The sequence below is a fragment of the Octopus sinensis genome, unplaced genomic scaffold (genome assembly GCF_006345805.1).
Source record: "Octopus sinensis unplaced genomic scaffold, ASM634580v1 Contig07321, whole genome shotgun sequence".
NCBI classification, from domain to species: domain Eukaryota; kingdom Metazoa; phylum Mollusca; class Cephalopoda; order Octopoda; family Octopodidae; genus Octopus; species Octopus sinensis.
In genome coordinates, this window is record NW_021830031.1 from 216,177 (window position 1) to 233,508 (window position 17,332).

The window sequence follows — 17,332 nt, forward strand, 5'->3', positions numbered from 1 at the left end:
TCGAGAGGTTACACTTTCCGCTTATGATGTTGTGAGCAAGAATGAGATCACCACGGCGTCGTCGTTTTTCTAGACAATAAAGGTCGAGCGTCTTCAGCCTTTCTTCATAAGACATGTTTCACACCAACATTATCATCACTTGTAAGCGTTTAGAGCAATACTTTAGTCTCCACATATATATTATCTTCTTTTATTCTTTTACTTGTTTCAGTTATTTGATTGCGGCCAAGCTAGAGCACCGCCTTTCATCGAACAAATTGACCTCAGAACTTTGTATGTCTAGTGCTTATTCTATCGGGCTCTGTTGCTGAACTACTAAGTTACGGGGATGTAAACACACCAACATTGGTTGTCAAGCAATGATAGAGGAACAAACAGATACACAAATACATACATGCATATATATATATATATATATATATATATACACACACACACACGACAGGCTTCTTTCAGTTTTACCAAATCCACTCACAAGGCTTTGGGTCCTAGACGTGAAATTAGGGTCCCAGACAGGCTCCTGCCACTCCAGAACATATCAGGGAATAGTGGTGGATACATGCATGCATCTGGAAACCACATGTGAACTTGTATTCCCACTAAAACTCTGGACATGAACTCTACACCTCAACAATGAATGATAACCACAGCTATGGCCTTCATTGCTATCCAACATAACTGCTCTCCTAATGGGGCATCTGTCAAATTTTGGAAGCTAGATTTTTGGCCCACAGGCAGAAGCATTACTTTGCCTGCTGGAATGTTAGTAAGGCTGATTGTCGGATGTGGTCAGCATTCATGAGGGACACTGAACTCATTGACTCAACCCATCGTAGGTAAATGTCACCTCAAGTATTTGTATGTAAGTGGTGACCACAGGATCCATCAAATTCTGTATCCCCTGACCACAGGGCTATCTTCTGCTATATGGCACAAAACTAAGGCCCTTGATAGGTCATGCAGCATTCTAATCCAGGCCAGAACAGACCTGGAAGCAGTGATAATTAAGAGGTCAATATCATAGAGAATGCCTGAGTCAGAGGTTCACCAGTAGATGTAACTGAGTTTCTTACCCAAGACTAGATTAGGGGTTGGTTTTGAAATGATTAAGAGGGATTATATGGTTATATCAAAGGATAGTTTTACTCACCGTATATCAGACACCACAAGCAGGTGTTCACAGTTACCCTGGTGCATGTAGACATAAGGGTAACCAATCCTTAAGCTGAGGTCACTGAACTTGGTGTCTTCCATTGGCAGACTTTTGTAATGGGTCCCTGATTTGGCTGCCCATGCAATTACTTCACTGTAAAAATATATATATATATGTATGTGTGTATAGATGCACACAAACTAAATTAATAAAAATGCAAACAAAGAAACATCCTCTGCCTGCCTAACCATCACATGCCTTCACCATATAAACCAGTGGGTCTCAAACAAGGGTGGAGGCGCAATGGCCCAGTGGTTAGGGCAGCGGACTCGAGGTTAAAGGATTGCAGTTTCGATTCCAAGACTGGGCGATGTGTGTGTTTATTGAGCGAAAACACCTAAAAGCTCCGCAAGGCTCTGGCAGGGGGTGGTGGCGACCCCTGTTGTACTCTTTCGCCACAACTTTCTCTCACTCTCTCTTCCTGTTTCTTGAGTAACACTGCAATGGACTGGCGTCCTGTCTAGCTGGGGGGAACACATACGCCACAGAAACCGGGAAACCAGGCCCATGAGCCTGGCTAGGCTTGAAAAGGGCGACATTTATCGTTATCTCAACCAAGGTCCATGTAGCTCTTGGGGGTCCAAATAAGATTTTGCTGTTCAATAAATTGGTTATACTTCTCCGATACACAAAGTATTTTAACAATTTTTATAAAATTCCTAATAATATTTAATTTTAAGAATATAATGGGACTTTATGAAACATTGAATGTTTATTAGGGTCCATGATGATGATCATCATCATCGTTTTACCAAAACAGACTGGGGCCTGGTGCAACTCTCCAGCTTACCAGTTCCGGTCAAAGAACCTAAGCCATGCCAGCATGGAAAAACAGATGCTAAACGATGATGATGATGAAGAATGATTTCTTACCTTTGTCATACACACACGCACACACAAACAATGATGGTTGTGATGCACATGAGGGTGCGGAGAACCCAGAGTGTTGTAATATAGATTTTGCTTCTGAATCCATGGTTACAGATTCAGCCCTGCAGCATGGCACCTTGGGTGAGTGTCTTCCATTATAACCTAGAGCTGACCAAAGTCTTGTGAGTGGATTTGGTAGATGGAAACTGAAAGAAGCTCATTGCACACACACAAAAAAACACCATTTGAGTGTGGCCGTCGCCAGTACCGCCTGACTGCCCCTCGTGCCGGTGGCATGTAAAAGCACCCACTACATTTTGGAATTGTTGGCATTAGGAAGGGCATCCAGCTGTAGACACTCCGCCAGATCAAGATTGGAGCCTGGTGCAGCCATCTGGTTCGCCAGTCCTCAGTCAAATCGTCCGACCCATGCTAGCATGGAAAGCGGATGTTAAACGATAATGATGATGATGTGTACGTGGGTGTCTTGGTATCTGACAGCGAGTGTTGATATGTTTATGCCTCCCGTAACTTAGTGGTTCAGCAAAAATGACTGATAAAAGAAGTACCAGGATTAAAAAAACAAAAAGTACTGGGGTTAATTTGTTCAAGTGAAATTCTTCAAGGCGGTACCCTAGCATGGCCACAGTCTAATGACTGAAACAATTAAAAGATAAGATATGGGCGCAGGAGTGGCTGTGTAGTAAGTAGCTTGCTAACCAACCACATGGTTCCGGGTTCAGTCCCACTGCGTGGCATCTTGGGCAAGTGTCTTCTGCTATAGCCCCAGGCCGACCAATGCCTTGTGAGTGGATTTGGTAGACGGAAACTGAAAGAAGCCTGTCGTATATATATATAAGTGTGTGTGTATATGTTTGTGTGTCTGTGTTTGTCCCCCTAGCATTGCTTGACAACCAATGCTGGTGTGTTTACGTCCCCGTCACTTAGCGGTTCGGCAAAAGAGACTGATAGAATAAGTACTGGGCTTACAAAGAATAAGTCCCGGGGTCGATTTGCTCAACTAAAGGCGGTGCTCCAGCATGGCCGCAGTCAAATGACTGAAACAAGTAAAAGAGTAAAAGAGAGTATCAAATCATCCTAATCGTCATCATTGTCTGCCTTCCATGGGTTGGATGGTTTGGCAGGTGCTAGCTAGGCAGAAGACTACCAGGCTTCACTGTATGTTTTGGAATGGTTTTGATAGCTGGATATTCTTCCTCATATCATTTTACGCACACACACACACACACACACTTATACTTACTCGCTATATTTTAGACTGTCAGCATGTCTTGTGTCATCATAAAAGATGTCCTCAATGAAGAAATATCCAGCCTTGAAAATATCCTGCAACAGAAGAAGATGAAGATGAGCAATGGTGACGCCCTGTCTCTAGAGATGAAGATTGTAATTCTAGGGATGCCGGAGGTAAATAAAACTCTGGGGTGAAGGACCTTTATGATAGGGTAGTTGTTTAACTCTAGCTCAGCCCTGATCAAGCAGAATTATAATCACAAATGTTCTAACTCTGACCATTCCGTTTTCTTCTTCTTCATCATCAATAATAATAATAATAATACTAAAGGGAAGTTAAACAGTTTTGGTTGATGGAAAAGGTAGCAGTAGTACTAATAATTGTTGGAGCCCTGGGAACGGTGAGCAAAAATCTCGAGATGTACATGGAACAAATAAAGGTGGAGCACTTGCAGAAAATAGCACTGCTTGGAACAGCTCGAATACTCCGGATGATGCTCGAAAAATAAGAACTGTTACCTAAGTTCACTGGTAGTGAACAGCCGACACTGTAGTACATCTCCAGTATTAGAAGCTGTGCAAAGGCAATAATAATAATAATAATAATAATCCTTTCTACAAAAGGCACAAGGCCTGAAATCTTGTGGGAGGGGACTAGTCAATTACAACAACCCCAGTGTTTCACTGGTACTTAATTTATTGACCCTGAGAGGGTGAAATTTGAACTCAGAATGCCACAAAACATTTTGCCTGGCCTTTTAACGATTCTGCCAGCTCACCGCCTTAATAATAACAATAATAATAATAATGATATTTAATCTTTTAGCATCTAAATCTGCCATATCTGGCCCAAAATGTTCTACATGTTTTATGTTGAAGTTGATCAGGCCTCTCACACTTATCTGATAATGTCATTCAAATCATAAACAACCATGTCTTCGAAATCTCAAAGCTATGAGATAGTGCATGAGCGTGGCCGTTGCCAGTACCGCCTGACTGGCCCTCGTGCTGATGGCACATAAAAGTACCCACTACACTCTCGGAGTGGTTGGCATTAGGAAGGGCATCCAGCTGTAGAAACTCTGCCAGATCAGATTGGAGCCTGGTGCAGCCATCTGGATCGCCAGTCCTCAGTCAAAACGTCCAACCAATGCCAGCGTGGAAATGATGATGATGATGATGATGATATATATATATATATATATATACGTATATGTTTGTGTGTCTGTGTTTGGCCCCCCCCCCCCAACATCGCTTGACAACTGATGTAGTGTGTTTACATACCCGTAACTTAGCAGTTCGGCAAGAGAGACCGACAAAATAAGTACTAGGCTTACAAAGAATAAGTCCTGGGGCTGGTTTGTTCAACTAAAGCCGGTGCTGCAGCATGGCCGCAGTCAAATGACTGAAAATAATAAAAGAATAGGTACTTATCTATAAAAGGAAAGGATTAGCAACAAATGGCCGAGAGAGAGAGAGAGATACATACCCGGGCACACAGGTTAATATCCAGATCTGGATCTTCACTGTAATCACCAGTAACGAGAAGGTCGTTAACACAGCAAATACGGTCACGTAGTTCTGTCAGCTTCTGTTGACCCAACACAGCAAAGGCATGTTCTAACCCCATCTGGAGAAATGGAGAGAGTGAGAAAGAAGAAAGAGGAGTAGAAAGGAGACATAATAAACAAGGGTTTGTGTGTGTGTATGTATAGAGAAGAGAAGAACAACATAATAAAGAAGCAGAAAGAGAGAGAGAGAGAGAGACATAGGCATAGTGTGGAGGCACATGGCCTAGTGGTTAGAGCAGCTACTCGCAGTCGAGGTTCGCGGGTTCGAATCTCAGACCGGGTGATGCGTGTGTTTATGAGTGAAACACCTAAGTTCCACGCGGCTCCGGCAAAAGTTAATGGCGAACTTCTGCTGACTCTTTCGCCACAACTTTCTCTCACTCTTTCTTCCTGCATCTTGCAGCTCACCTGCGACGGACCGGCATCCCGTCCAGGTGGGGAACCTATACACCAAGGAAACTAGGAAACCGGCCTTTATGAGCCAGGCATGGCTTGAGAAGGGATAAAAAAAAACCAATAGGCATAGTGAATGGGTGAGGAAATTTGGAGGCTCAGGAAAGGAATGAGAAAGATTAGTTAGGATCATGGAAAAGTTGCGGCTTGAGAGATGAAGGATGAGAGCTACGTCTTTGCGTCTGACGCCACTTTGGCAAACATATTTTGTCCATGTCTTTTGGTCTGATGTCTTTTTTGGCCGATGATTTTTTTTTTTGTCCAACAGCAAATCCTATCAATAAAATTTTCAAGGATAATTTGGTTTTGATGTTCACCTTCTTTTCTAAAAAGTTTATTTAAAATTGGACAAAAAAAAAATTAAAATTCAATGGCGTAGGAGTAGCTGTGTGGTAAGTAGCTTGCTTATGAACCACATGGCTCCAGGTTCAGTCCCACTGCATGGCACCTTGGGCAAGTGTCTTCTGCTATAGCTTCAGGCTGACCAAAGCCTTGTGAGTGGATTTGGTTGACAGAAACTATAAGAAGCCTGTCGTATATATGTATATATATGTATGTGTGTGTGTATCTGTTTGTGTGTCTGGTTTGTCCCCCCACCCAACATCGCTTGATAACCGTAACTTAGCGGTTCGGCAAAAGAGACCGATAGAATAAGTACTAGGCTGACAAAGAATAAGACTTGCTCAACTAAAAGGCAGTGCTCCAGCATGGCCACAGTCACATGACTGAAACAAATAAAAGAGTAGGACAAAAAGAAAAAACGTGGATGAAGTGACATTTGACGAAGAGTTGGGTCACGGAAGTATGGTGGGGATATCTCGGGGAGGAAACTGAGTAAAAGACCCAGTTAGGCACACACATGCATACACAGTACTCAAAGAACATAGTTTCATAAGGTCAGTCAGGGATCTTCTTGGGAAATAAATATACCAGTCACCCTGGTTCCTTGTCATCCCCACCAAGAAATTCAAGGTCTCAAGGTCATGATTTTTACCCCTTAGTTTGATTTTGAAATGCAGAATAATAAAGAAGAAGAGTCGAAGATACTCACCCCGGCCAGAGATATGGATCTGCTGACATTTCGGCCAGTTTCTCGTGACTTGTATAAAGAGATGAGGAGCAAAGCATCAGGAGTGACTACTCTATGTTCGTCTGGGGGCAATGGTCTGACTTCATCAGCCAACTAAAGTATAAAAAAAAACAAAAAAAAAACAACAATAAAAAAAAGACTATGGTGATCTTGTCATCATTGATTTTGGTTGTGTGTAGTACAAAATATCTGCTTGGACAAGTAGTGTTTGTGTGTGTGTGTGTGTGTAGCTGTGTGTGTAGTTGAGTGTATGTATGTGTGTGTACATGCGCATGTATGCACTTGTGTGATTGTAAGTATGTATGTGTGTGCTAGCTTGGCTGAGTGTGTGTATGTGTGTGTGTCCCCGAGTAGTTGAGTGTGTGGCTGAGTGTATGCATGTGTGCGTGTGTAGGTGCGTGTGTATGTGTGTTTGTGTGTGACCGAGTGGTTGAGTGTGTGTACGTATGTGTGTCTGTGTGTGTGGCTGATTGTATGTGTGTGGAGGGGGGCTGAGTGTGTGTATATGTTTGTGCTTGTGTGGTTGAGTGTGTGTGTGTGTTTGCACTTGTGTGGTTGTATGTATGTCTGTGCTTGTGTGGTTGAGTGTGTATGTGTGTGTGTGCTTGTATGTATATGTGTCAGTGTGTGTGTATGTATATGTGCTTGTGTATTTGAGTGTGTGAGTGCATAGTTGTGTGTCTCTGTGTGTGACAGAGCATGAGAGTGTGTGTGCCTGTATGTGCATGTGGACACTATCAAATTCTTAGTAGAAGGGTATTGTACACACACATGCATAAAATAAAGCCCACAAGGGTTACTGTAGGTTCAGTTGAGAGACGTGTATAACAACATACAAACTCGAATCCACACACATACAAACATACCCATCCACTACTACAGCCATATGCTGTGGAAAACCATGCATGCATACATACATGGATATATACACACATACACACAGGGAACAAGAACCATAAACAATGCACAATGTCACACACACACATTTTGAATTAGATATGTACACACAGAGACAGCAACCCACATACACAAACACACAGAGCCATCTCAGTAGCCCTAGAGGTTCCTGGGAAGATCATTGTCCTGTGGCATAAAGTATTTATTGATAGTAAACCGGAGTATATAGAGAACAGAATTGGGCCCCTAAGCCACTGTCCAGGGTGCCCATACCTCCAGACAGTACTGCACATACTCACAAAGAAGGCATGAGAGAGAGAGAGAGCTGTAGAGTACAGATAATAAATAAATAAAATAAAAAAACTGGCAGTGGCTGTGTGGTAAGTAACCTACTAACCAACCACATGGTTCTGGGTTCAGTCCCACTGTGTGGCAGCTTGGGCAAGTATCTTCTACTATTGCCACGTGCCGACCTAAGCCTTGTGAGTGGATTTGGTACATGGAAACTGTAAAGAAGCCTGTCATACATATATATATATGTGTGTGTGTGTGTGTTTCTTTATTACCCACAAGGGGCTAAACATAGAAGAGACAAACAAGGACAGACAAATGGATTAAGTCCATTACATTGACCCTGGTGCATAACTGGTACTTAATTTATTGACCCCGAAAGGATGAAAGGCAAAGTCAACCTCGGCGGAATTTGAACTCAGAACCTAACAGCAGACGAAATACGGCTACGCATTTCGCCTGGCGTGATAACGGTTCTGCCAGCTCGCCATGTTTGTCCCCCTCCTCACCATCGCTTGACAAACGATGTTGGTGTGTTTATGTCCTGTAACTTACCAGTTTGACAAAAGAGACTGATAGAGTAAGTACTAGGCTTATAAAGAATAAGTCCTGGAGCCGATATTTAGTCGACTAAAGGCGGTGCTCCAGCATGGCTGCAGTCAAATGACTGAAACAAATAAAAGAATAAAATCACACATACACAACCACACATGCATAGACACAGACACAACCATACACCATAGAGTAGAGAATGGTGTAGCATCCAGAAATTTTAAAAAAAAGAACAAAAAATAAGAGAAAAAAAGAAAACCAATTTACCAGTTCCACATCCAGTATTTTAGGTTTCTGTGGAAGTAAAACATTTTTTTTGTAGAGAGGATCTGCATTGCGCTGTTTCACATCCATTTCTTGGAGTCTGAGATTAGTTAAAGATTGAATATATATATATATACATATATCATCATCATTTTTGTCATTTACATTATTTACATTTGACAGATATTTGTCCTCATCTTGTTAGTTGTTAACACAATGTTTCGGCTGATATACCTTCCAGGTATCATCAGGTGTCTTGGGGAAATTTCAAACCTGGGTTCTCATTCCTAAGATATATTTTGATGTTATTATTATTTTTATTCAGGTTACTGCTTTGAATCTAACTCGGAATCTTGGGTTTAGTAGCCCACGCTCTTAACCACTATGCCATATTCTGAGTTCGATTCCAGGCAGTGACCTGAACAACAACAGCAACAGCAGCAGCAGCAGCAGCAACAGCAACAACAACAACAACAACAACAACATTAACATTGAAAAATACCTTAGGAATGAGAACCCAGGTTCGAAATTTCTCCAAGACACCTGATGAAGGCTGGAGGGTATATCAGCCGAAACATTGTGTTAACAACAAACAAGATGAGGACAAATATCTGTCAAATGTAAATAATGTAAATAATTACATAATTCATCATCTCTTAAATATAGAACTGTATTTTTGTCATTGTTTTAACATGAAATTTTTCCATGCTTACATGGAAAAGTGATAGGAAATATAGAGAGTAACCAAAGAATAGAAAGGGACAGAGTTTATTGGGGCAGAGTTTCAATGGCCAGATTCCCTTTCCTGTTACCAACCCATTGTGGAGGCACATGACTTGGATGGAAGCACTCCGTCGGTTACGACGACGAGCGTTCCGGTTGATCCGAATCAACGGAACAGCCTGCTCGTGAAATTAACGTGTAAGTGGCTGAGCACTCCACAGACACGTGTACCCTTAAAGTAGTTCTCGAGGATATTCAGCGTGACACAGAGAGTGACAAGGCCGGCCATTTGAAATACAGGTACAACAGAAACAGGAAGTAAGAGTGAGAGAAAGTTGTGGTGAAAGAGTACAGCAGGGATCACCACCATCCCCTGCCGGAGCCTCGTGGAGCTTTAGGTGTTTTCGCTCAATAAACACTCACAACGTCTGGTCTGGGAATCGAAACCGCGATCCTATGACCGCGAGTCCGCTGCCCTAACCACTGGGCCATTGCGCCTCCACTGAGGCACATGACTTAACCCTTTTGTTACTGTATTTATTTTGAGATGATCTGTGTTGTGTTTCTTTCAATTAATTTTAAATATAACAAAGAATTTAGTAAAATAACTTAGTTATCATTAAGCTAATGTTAGGAACATAAATTGCGACGAAGGTTTGGTGGAAGATTTTAATTAAGAACTTATGGGAACGAGACATCTGTACTACAGAGCCAGAGCCAGTTTCAGCCGGGTTGGTAATGAAAGGGTTAAAGTGTTGGACTTATGATTGTAAGGTTGTGGTTTCGATTCCTGGACTGAGTGGTGTGTTGAGTTCTTGAGCAAAATACTTCATTTCACATTGCTCCAATCTACTCAGCTGGCAAAAATGAGTAATCTTGTGAGAGATCAGCTTCCAGTTCCCGGTGGAATGTCTATCTATCCATTCATCTACCTGTCTATGTATGTGTATTATCTATCTATCTATCCCTCGATCTGCCTATGTATGTGTGTGTGTGTGTGTCTGTCTATCTATCTATCTATCTACACCATCATCATCATCGTCATTTAACGTCCACTTTCCATGCTAGCATGGGTTGGACGATTTTGACTGAGGGCTGGCGAACCAGATGGCTGTACCAGGCTCCAATCTTGATCTAGCAGAGTTTCTACAGCTGGATGCCTTTCCTAACGCCAACCACTCCGAGAGTGTAGTGGGTGCCTTTTACACACACATATATATATATATATTTATTTTATAGAAGGAGCTTCTACAGGACTAGTATCTTATTTACTGTGGTTAACCCCGACTCAACCCGGGACCTACATATATATATATATATCATCATCATCATCATCATCATCATTTAACGTCCGCTTTCCATGCTAGCATGGTTGGACGGTTCAACTGGGGTCTGGGGAGCCCGAAGCTGCACCAGTCCAGTCAGATCTGGCAGTGTTTCTACAGCTGGATGCCCTTCCTAACGCCAACCACTCCGAGAGTGTAGTGGGTGATTTTATGTGCCACCGACACAGGTGCCAGACGAGGCTGACAAACGGCCACGCTCGGATGGTGTTTTTATGTGCCACCGACACAGGTGCCAGACGAGGCTGGCAGACGGCCATGCTCGGATGGTGTTTTTATGTGCCACCACCGACACAAGTGCCAGACGAGGCTGGCAGACGGCCACGCTCGGATGGTGTTTTTATGTGCCACCGACACAGGTGCCAGACGAGGCTGGCAGACGGCCACGCTCGGATGGTGTTTTTATGTGCCACCGCACAGGTGCCAGATGAGGCTGGCAAATGGCCACGATCGGATGTGCTTGTTACGTGCCCACAGCACGGAGGCCAGTCGATGCGGTACTGGCTACGGCCACGTTCGGATGGTTTTCTTATGTGCCACGTGCCACCGGCACTGGTACCACAAAGATACAAATTCCATTGATGTTCATCTATTTTGATTTGTTTTGATTTGATTTTCACTTGCCTCAACAGGTCTTCACAAGTGTCACAAGAAGGAAGGTATGCACAGGTGGACTGACTACGTCCCAGGTAGGGGCCATGGGTTATGGCCTGACTAGTCTTGCCGGGTCTTCGGATGGTGTTTTTATGTGCCACCGACACAGGTGCTAGATGAGGCTGGCGAACGGCCACGATCGGATGGTGTTTGTCATGTGCCCATATGTATTTACATGCATGCACTCAGTTCGTGTCAAATGGGTGGCCCTGAGAAGGGTGTCCAGATATTAGAATGCATGCTAAGAAAGGAACAAGAAACAAAGATGACATGGACTTCACAAGTCTTAGTAACCTAAGAGAATGGTACCACCAAAAAATAAAAATATAAATTGATACCAGGTACAAAGTACCATTATGCATTGAAGGATATGACGTAAAGTGGTTGGATGAAAGGAATGGTATGGAACCATAGAGACCATGTCATACAACAACAACAACAACAAAGATCGGTAGGTCTGTGTGTGTGTGTGTGACATAACAATGGAGAATGATGATTTATTGAAGCCATGCCAGATGATGATGATGCCAGAATGGAAAAGTGATGATGATGATGATAATGAAAAAGATGATGATAATGATGACATGATGATGGTGATCATGATGGCTACAATGAGATGAGTATGATGCTGGGGATCACTACGATGGTGATGATGATGGCGGCGGTGGTTATGGTTATGATGATGATGGTGGTTATTACGATGGAGATGATAATGACGACGAGGATGATTAAAGTTGTTAATGAGGAAAGTTGGTGTTTAAGAAAACAAATGTATATAACAACATGAGGAGCAACAAAAAAAGCCCAGTGGCAGTAGTAGTGGTAATAACAGTAGCGGTAGCAACAGCAGTTGTAGTAACAGTAGTAGGAGTGGAGTAGTGGTGGTAGTAGTAGTTGCAGCAGCAGTAGTATTAATAAGAGCAGAAGCAGCAGCAGTAGAAGGAGTAGTAACAGGAGCAGGAATAGTAGTAGTCGTAGTAGTAGTAGTAGTAGCAGCAGTAGTAGTTGTAGGGCACAGGAGTGGCTGTGTGGTAAGTAGCTTGCTTACCAACCACATGGTTCCGGGTTCATTCCCACTGCGTGGCACCTTGGGCAAGTGCCTTCTACTATAGCCTCAGGTTGACCAAAGCATTGTGAATGGATTTGGTAGATGGAAACTGAAAGAAACTCGTCGTATATATGTTTATATATATATATATATATGTGTGTGTGTGTGTGTCTGTGTTTGTCCCCCCCAACATCGCTTAACAATTTGGAATTTACTTTATCTGTAATATATATTTATAGGCGCAGGAGTGGCTGTGTGGTAAGTAGCTTGCTTACCAACCAAATGGTTCTGGGTTCAGTCCCACTGCATGGCACCTTGGGCAAGTGTCTTCTACTATAGCCTCAGGCCAACCAAAGACTTGTGAGTGGATTTGGCAGACGGAAACTGAAAAAAGTCTGTCGTATATATGTGTGTGTATATATATGTATGTGTGTGTATATGTTTGTGTGTCTGTGTTTGACACCCCCAACATTGCTTGACAACCAATGGTGGCATGTTTATGTCCTAGTAACTTAGCGGTTTGGCAAAAGAGACCAACAAAATAAGTACTAGGCTTCCAAAGAATAAGTCCTGGGGTCAATTTGTTTGACTAAAGGTGGTACTCCAGCATGGCCGCAATCAAATGACTGAAACAAGTAAAAGAGTAGTAGTAGAAGTGACAGCAATGACAGTATAACAACAAGAAGAACAACGACCATCACAACAAGAAAAGAAATGGAGAGGAGTAAACTTACTTGACTGACATGAGCTTTACATCATCTGTGAAGATATTCAGACAAGGGAATCTGGCTTTTATTTCATCTCCAGAAAACAACAACTGGTCACTATAAGAGACAAACAGACAGACAGAGAGAAAGAAGATGTACACATACATACATACAAACGTGCACATAATTTTTGGAACAGTGGATCTGGAAGCAGATAAAGCTACAAATAATATAATTATTTCAAATTTTAGCCACAAAGGCAGCTTGGGGGAGGTGGGGGATGAGACGATGACCTTCATGCCCAGTGTTCAACTGGTACTTATTTTATCGATCCCAAAAGGATGAAAGGCTAAGTTGACCTGATAACATAAAGACAGATGAAATCCCACTAAGCATTTCGCCAAGCGTGCTAACGTTTCAGCTGGCTTGCCGTCATATGAAATAATAGTAATAATTATTAGTATTATTCCACCGGGTTGATAAATTAAGTACCAGTTACATACTGGGGGTTGATCTAATCGACTGGTACCCCCACCCTGCCCCAATTTCAGGCCTTGTGCGTACAGTAGAAAAGTGTATGGCCAAGTGTAAGGGGGCAAGCTGGCTGAAACATTGGCATGCCGGACAAAATGCTTAGCGGTATTTCGTCTGTCATTATGTTCTGAGTTCAAATTCATCCTTCGTGGGTGTGGAGGCAATAAATTAAGTACTAATTGCGTACTGGCATTGATCTAATCGACTGGCCCCTACCCAAAAAATTTCGGGCCTTCTGCCTTGAGTAGAAAAGAATAATAATTATTTCAAATTTTTGCCACAAGGGCAGTTCAGTTACGTTTATATGAACAAACGAGTGTATCTGAAGCATGTATACTTCATGGCACCACCATAATCGTTCGTGCTTCATTTTTGATTTTTTTCCGCAACTCTAACCCTAAAACCTCAACCCCTTAAAGTTAAAACCAGTACAAACGCACGAATGATATCATAAATAACAGTGACAAACGAAATATACACCGCCGTAAGTTGTCGTTGACAAACAACAGCATCAATTTTATTCAGCTGAATACATGCCATTGATTGGTTGAAATTACCGAAATACGACAACTTTAACAAAAAAAATAACTTACAAAATACAGAATTTTCTCAACAACGCCAAGAGTAAAAGATGTTATATGTGACACATTCTATCAGTATACGAAGTTTGAAAGTGTTAGTTACAAAAAATTATTTTTTAAATCTGTCGGTCAAAAGGTAAAGATCCTATATTTATGTTAAAAACGTGGTTTCTTTTACCGAACCGTTAAGTTACGGGAACTTAAACACACCAATACCAGTTGACAAGCAGTGGTGGGACACAAACACACTGATACATGTACACATCCGACAGGCTTCTTTCAGTTTCCGTCCACCACATCCATTCACAAGGCTTTGGTCAGTCGAATGCTATAGTAGAAGACACTTGCTCAAGGCTGCTACGCAGTGGAACTGAACCCAGAACCATGTAGTTAGTAAGCAAACTTCTTACGCCTTCCAAAATCCCATGTGGACCCCCAAAGGTCATAAGGGCCTCAGTTGAGAACCACTGATATCAGCAAGCTCTAACTCACCTACAATTCACAGCTTGTCTGTAATAGTCAGCATCATTTAGGTCCATAGCATCTTGGATGTATTGCTTCTCAGACTTAACAGTACCAAGATCATATTCCGACATTTGCTTCCAGGATTCGATAAATTCGCTGATTTTAATTAATTCTCCGCTTGTTCCTTGAAACGGTACTTCACTGGATGCAGAAGGTTTTGAAGACTGACGCGTGGCCATAGTTTTCTGATGGAACAAGAAATTAAATGAGATTTAGAAATATTCACACAAAAGACTAAGGTTCACAACTTTGTGGATTAAATTTAGTTCGTTAAAAAAAAACAAAAAAACAGACAACCTTTAAAATATAATTTTGGGATCAGTGTTACTTCGTCGCGTAATTTTAGTTGTTTTATAATTAATATTGGCGATCTTTCGTCTCTAGTAGACCTTTCCGTCGATTTCCGTAAAAATTTTTTTTTTTTTTACATATGGGCTTGCGGGAACTTTTGAAGTAATATACATACATATACACATACACCGAGTAAAAAATTTCAGTTATCTCTTTCTTTCACACACACTAACAGAAGCACTTCACTTACACAACATACTGTCTCTCTCCCACACCCCATCAAACACACACACACATGTACATCAATGCTTGCCATGCACGGTAACTTCAAAAGAACTTCCCTCGTCATAAAATGGCTTTCTTTTAGTCGTTTTCGCTCTCATTACTTCAAAAGTTCCCGCAAGCCCATATGTAAAAAAAAAAAAAAATTTACGGAAATCGACAGAAAGGTCTACTAGAGACGAAAGATTGCCATATATAAACAGAGAGAGAGAGAGAGAGAGAGAGAGAGAAAAAGAAAGAAAGAGAGAGAGAGAGATTATCTAAAGTGATTTAGAAATGTTCAAGAACATGCTGCTTCTGCAGTAAACAATATTTCGTCCCATTGTCGGTGCTAGGGAAATTCTGTGCATGCGTAGATATTCAGGAAGTTTAAAAAAAAAAAAACTTTTGCAGTGTTAATGGCAGAAAAACCAACAAACCATATATACACGCGCCGAACAGGCTAAATTACTGATGAACTTATTGGTTTACATTTCGATCTTTGGTTATCGATACATACGTCTGCCGATGTAATAATGAAACCAAAACAATAGGGGAAGATATAAAAATACACTTGGGTATTTTAAGTAAGCGAAACGAATATGTAAATGCTTAAAAGTCACTGAAGAACCAAAGATCACGGGTTATATACACACGTATCTATTAAGAACTTAAATAACTAAGTGCTTAATTAATTTTCTATATTTTATTTTGGTAATGCAGAGAAGAGGTGAAGCGGTGCAATTAAAATTAAGAACAGCAACAGTGGTAAATGTAAAAGTCTGGCGTGGTTAATCCGAATTATGGAAGCGAAAAATTGAGTATGTGAAAAATATTTAAACCATTCACCTCTTTCTAAAGATTTGCCTTTTTTGTTTGTTTGTTTGTTTTTTTTTTATTTTTGAAAATGGTTTTCGGATTTCTTTATTTTAAATATTGGATATTTCACTGTCCAAGATCGAAGAAAATTTATTTCTTCTCTTTCTTTTACTGACAAAGTGGCGGTGACCCCCTTCGGTCAGACACTGACCATGGTTTTGCACCTAGAGAGTTACCCTCTGAGGCACAAGTCTGGGCAAGGTTGTTTTTTTTTTATGGAAGACCAGCAGTCGCCCATGCATACCGGCCTCCCCTCTCCACGTCACTGATGTTGTCCAAGGGAAAGGCAAGGGCCGATACAGCTTGGCACCTGTGACGTCGCAACTCATTTCTACAGCTGAGTGAACTGGAGCAACGTGAGATAAAGTGTCTTGCTCAAGAACACAACACGCAGCCCGGTCCGGGATTCGAGCTCACAACCTCACGATCGTAAGCTCGACGGTCTAACCACTGAGCCACGCGCCTTCACTGACAATGTATACATCGCATCATGTTGAGAAAATATAATTTACCATTTACGCATAGTGCCGTGTTGTTTTTATAAGCGATTGTTTTATACGACTGTGACACACACACACCCTTTATCGTATATGTAAACAATATTCCGAATATATTTCGTTTTAACACCAATTATCTTATCTTTTATTTATTTCAGTAATTGGACTGTGGCCATGCTGGGGCACCGCCTCGAAGGCTTTTAGCCGAACATATCGACCCCATTTCTTATTATTTCTTGTAAAAATCTGAGACTTATTCTTTTGGTCTCCTACCGAACGGCTAATGTTGTGGAGACGTAAACAAACCAACACTGGTTGTCAAGCGGTAACGTAGTGGTGGTTAAGAACAAACACACACACGCATTTTTATGTATACAATAAGTTTCGGTTAATATAAAGCGTTACGCATATCAGAAAATATGAGTTTCCCACTCATTTTCCCTCAACCAAATTCACTCGTCGGTCAACTCGGGTCTATAGTACAAGAGATTTGCCGAAGGTGCTGTGTAGTGGGACTGAACCTGAAATTATGGAGGTTGCGAAGCGAGCTCCTTAACCACACAACCATGCCTCGATATCTACTATATTACATAGACAAAAAAGAAAAACAAACAAACACATGAGTTAGGGTTAGGGTTAACACCTGGCCACACAAAAGAAAGTGTAATAGGTGCAAAAAAATGTATTAAACGAATGTGAAAACAGAAATTTGTGTCAACGAACCGAGGGAGGGGTGGGGGAGAGGACTTTCAGGAAGTTCTCAAGATCCGATTTTTTCCCTCGAAACTTTTAGGAAAACGGACATCTTTCAATGAAATTTTATATAAATATCTT

General features: G+C 41.6%; 1 protein-coding gene across 4 annotated transcripts in view; it reads right to left on the reverse strand.

Annotated features, from left to right (window-relative positions):
* The window catches only part of LOC115227831 (snRNA-activating protein complex subunit 3), a 28,196-nt gene that overhangs the window by 1,476 nt on the left and 9,388 nt on the right, over positions 1-17,332 (reverse strand). Inside the window, exons 1-8 of one of the 4 annotated variants that reach the window (XM_029798551.2) lie at positions 15,563-15,719; positions 14,538-14,755; positions 12,958-13,047; positions 8,459-8,555; positions 6,413-6,544; positions 4,827-4,967; positions 3,348-3,430; positions 1,151-1,306 (exon numbers count right to left, since the gene is read on the reverse strand). In XM_029798551.2, the coding sequence (XP_029654411.1) occupies positions 1,151-1,306; positions 3,348-3,430; positions 4,827-4,967; positions 6,413-6,544; positions 8,459-8,555; positions 12,958-13,047; positions 14,538-14,755; positions 15,563-15,565 (920 nt within the window). In that variant the 5' untranslated portion in view covers positions 15,566-15,719. Of the gene's footprint in view, positions 1-1,150; positions 1,307-3,347; positions 3,431-4,826; positions 4,968-6,412; positions 6,545-8,458; positions 8,556-12,957; positions 13,048-14,537; positions 14,756-14,867; positions 15,004-15,562; positions 15,720-17,332 lie in introns of those variants that run through there. The other 3 variants (XM_036498756.1, XM_029798552.2, XM_036498757.1) reach the window with 3 other exon arrangements.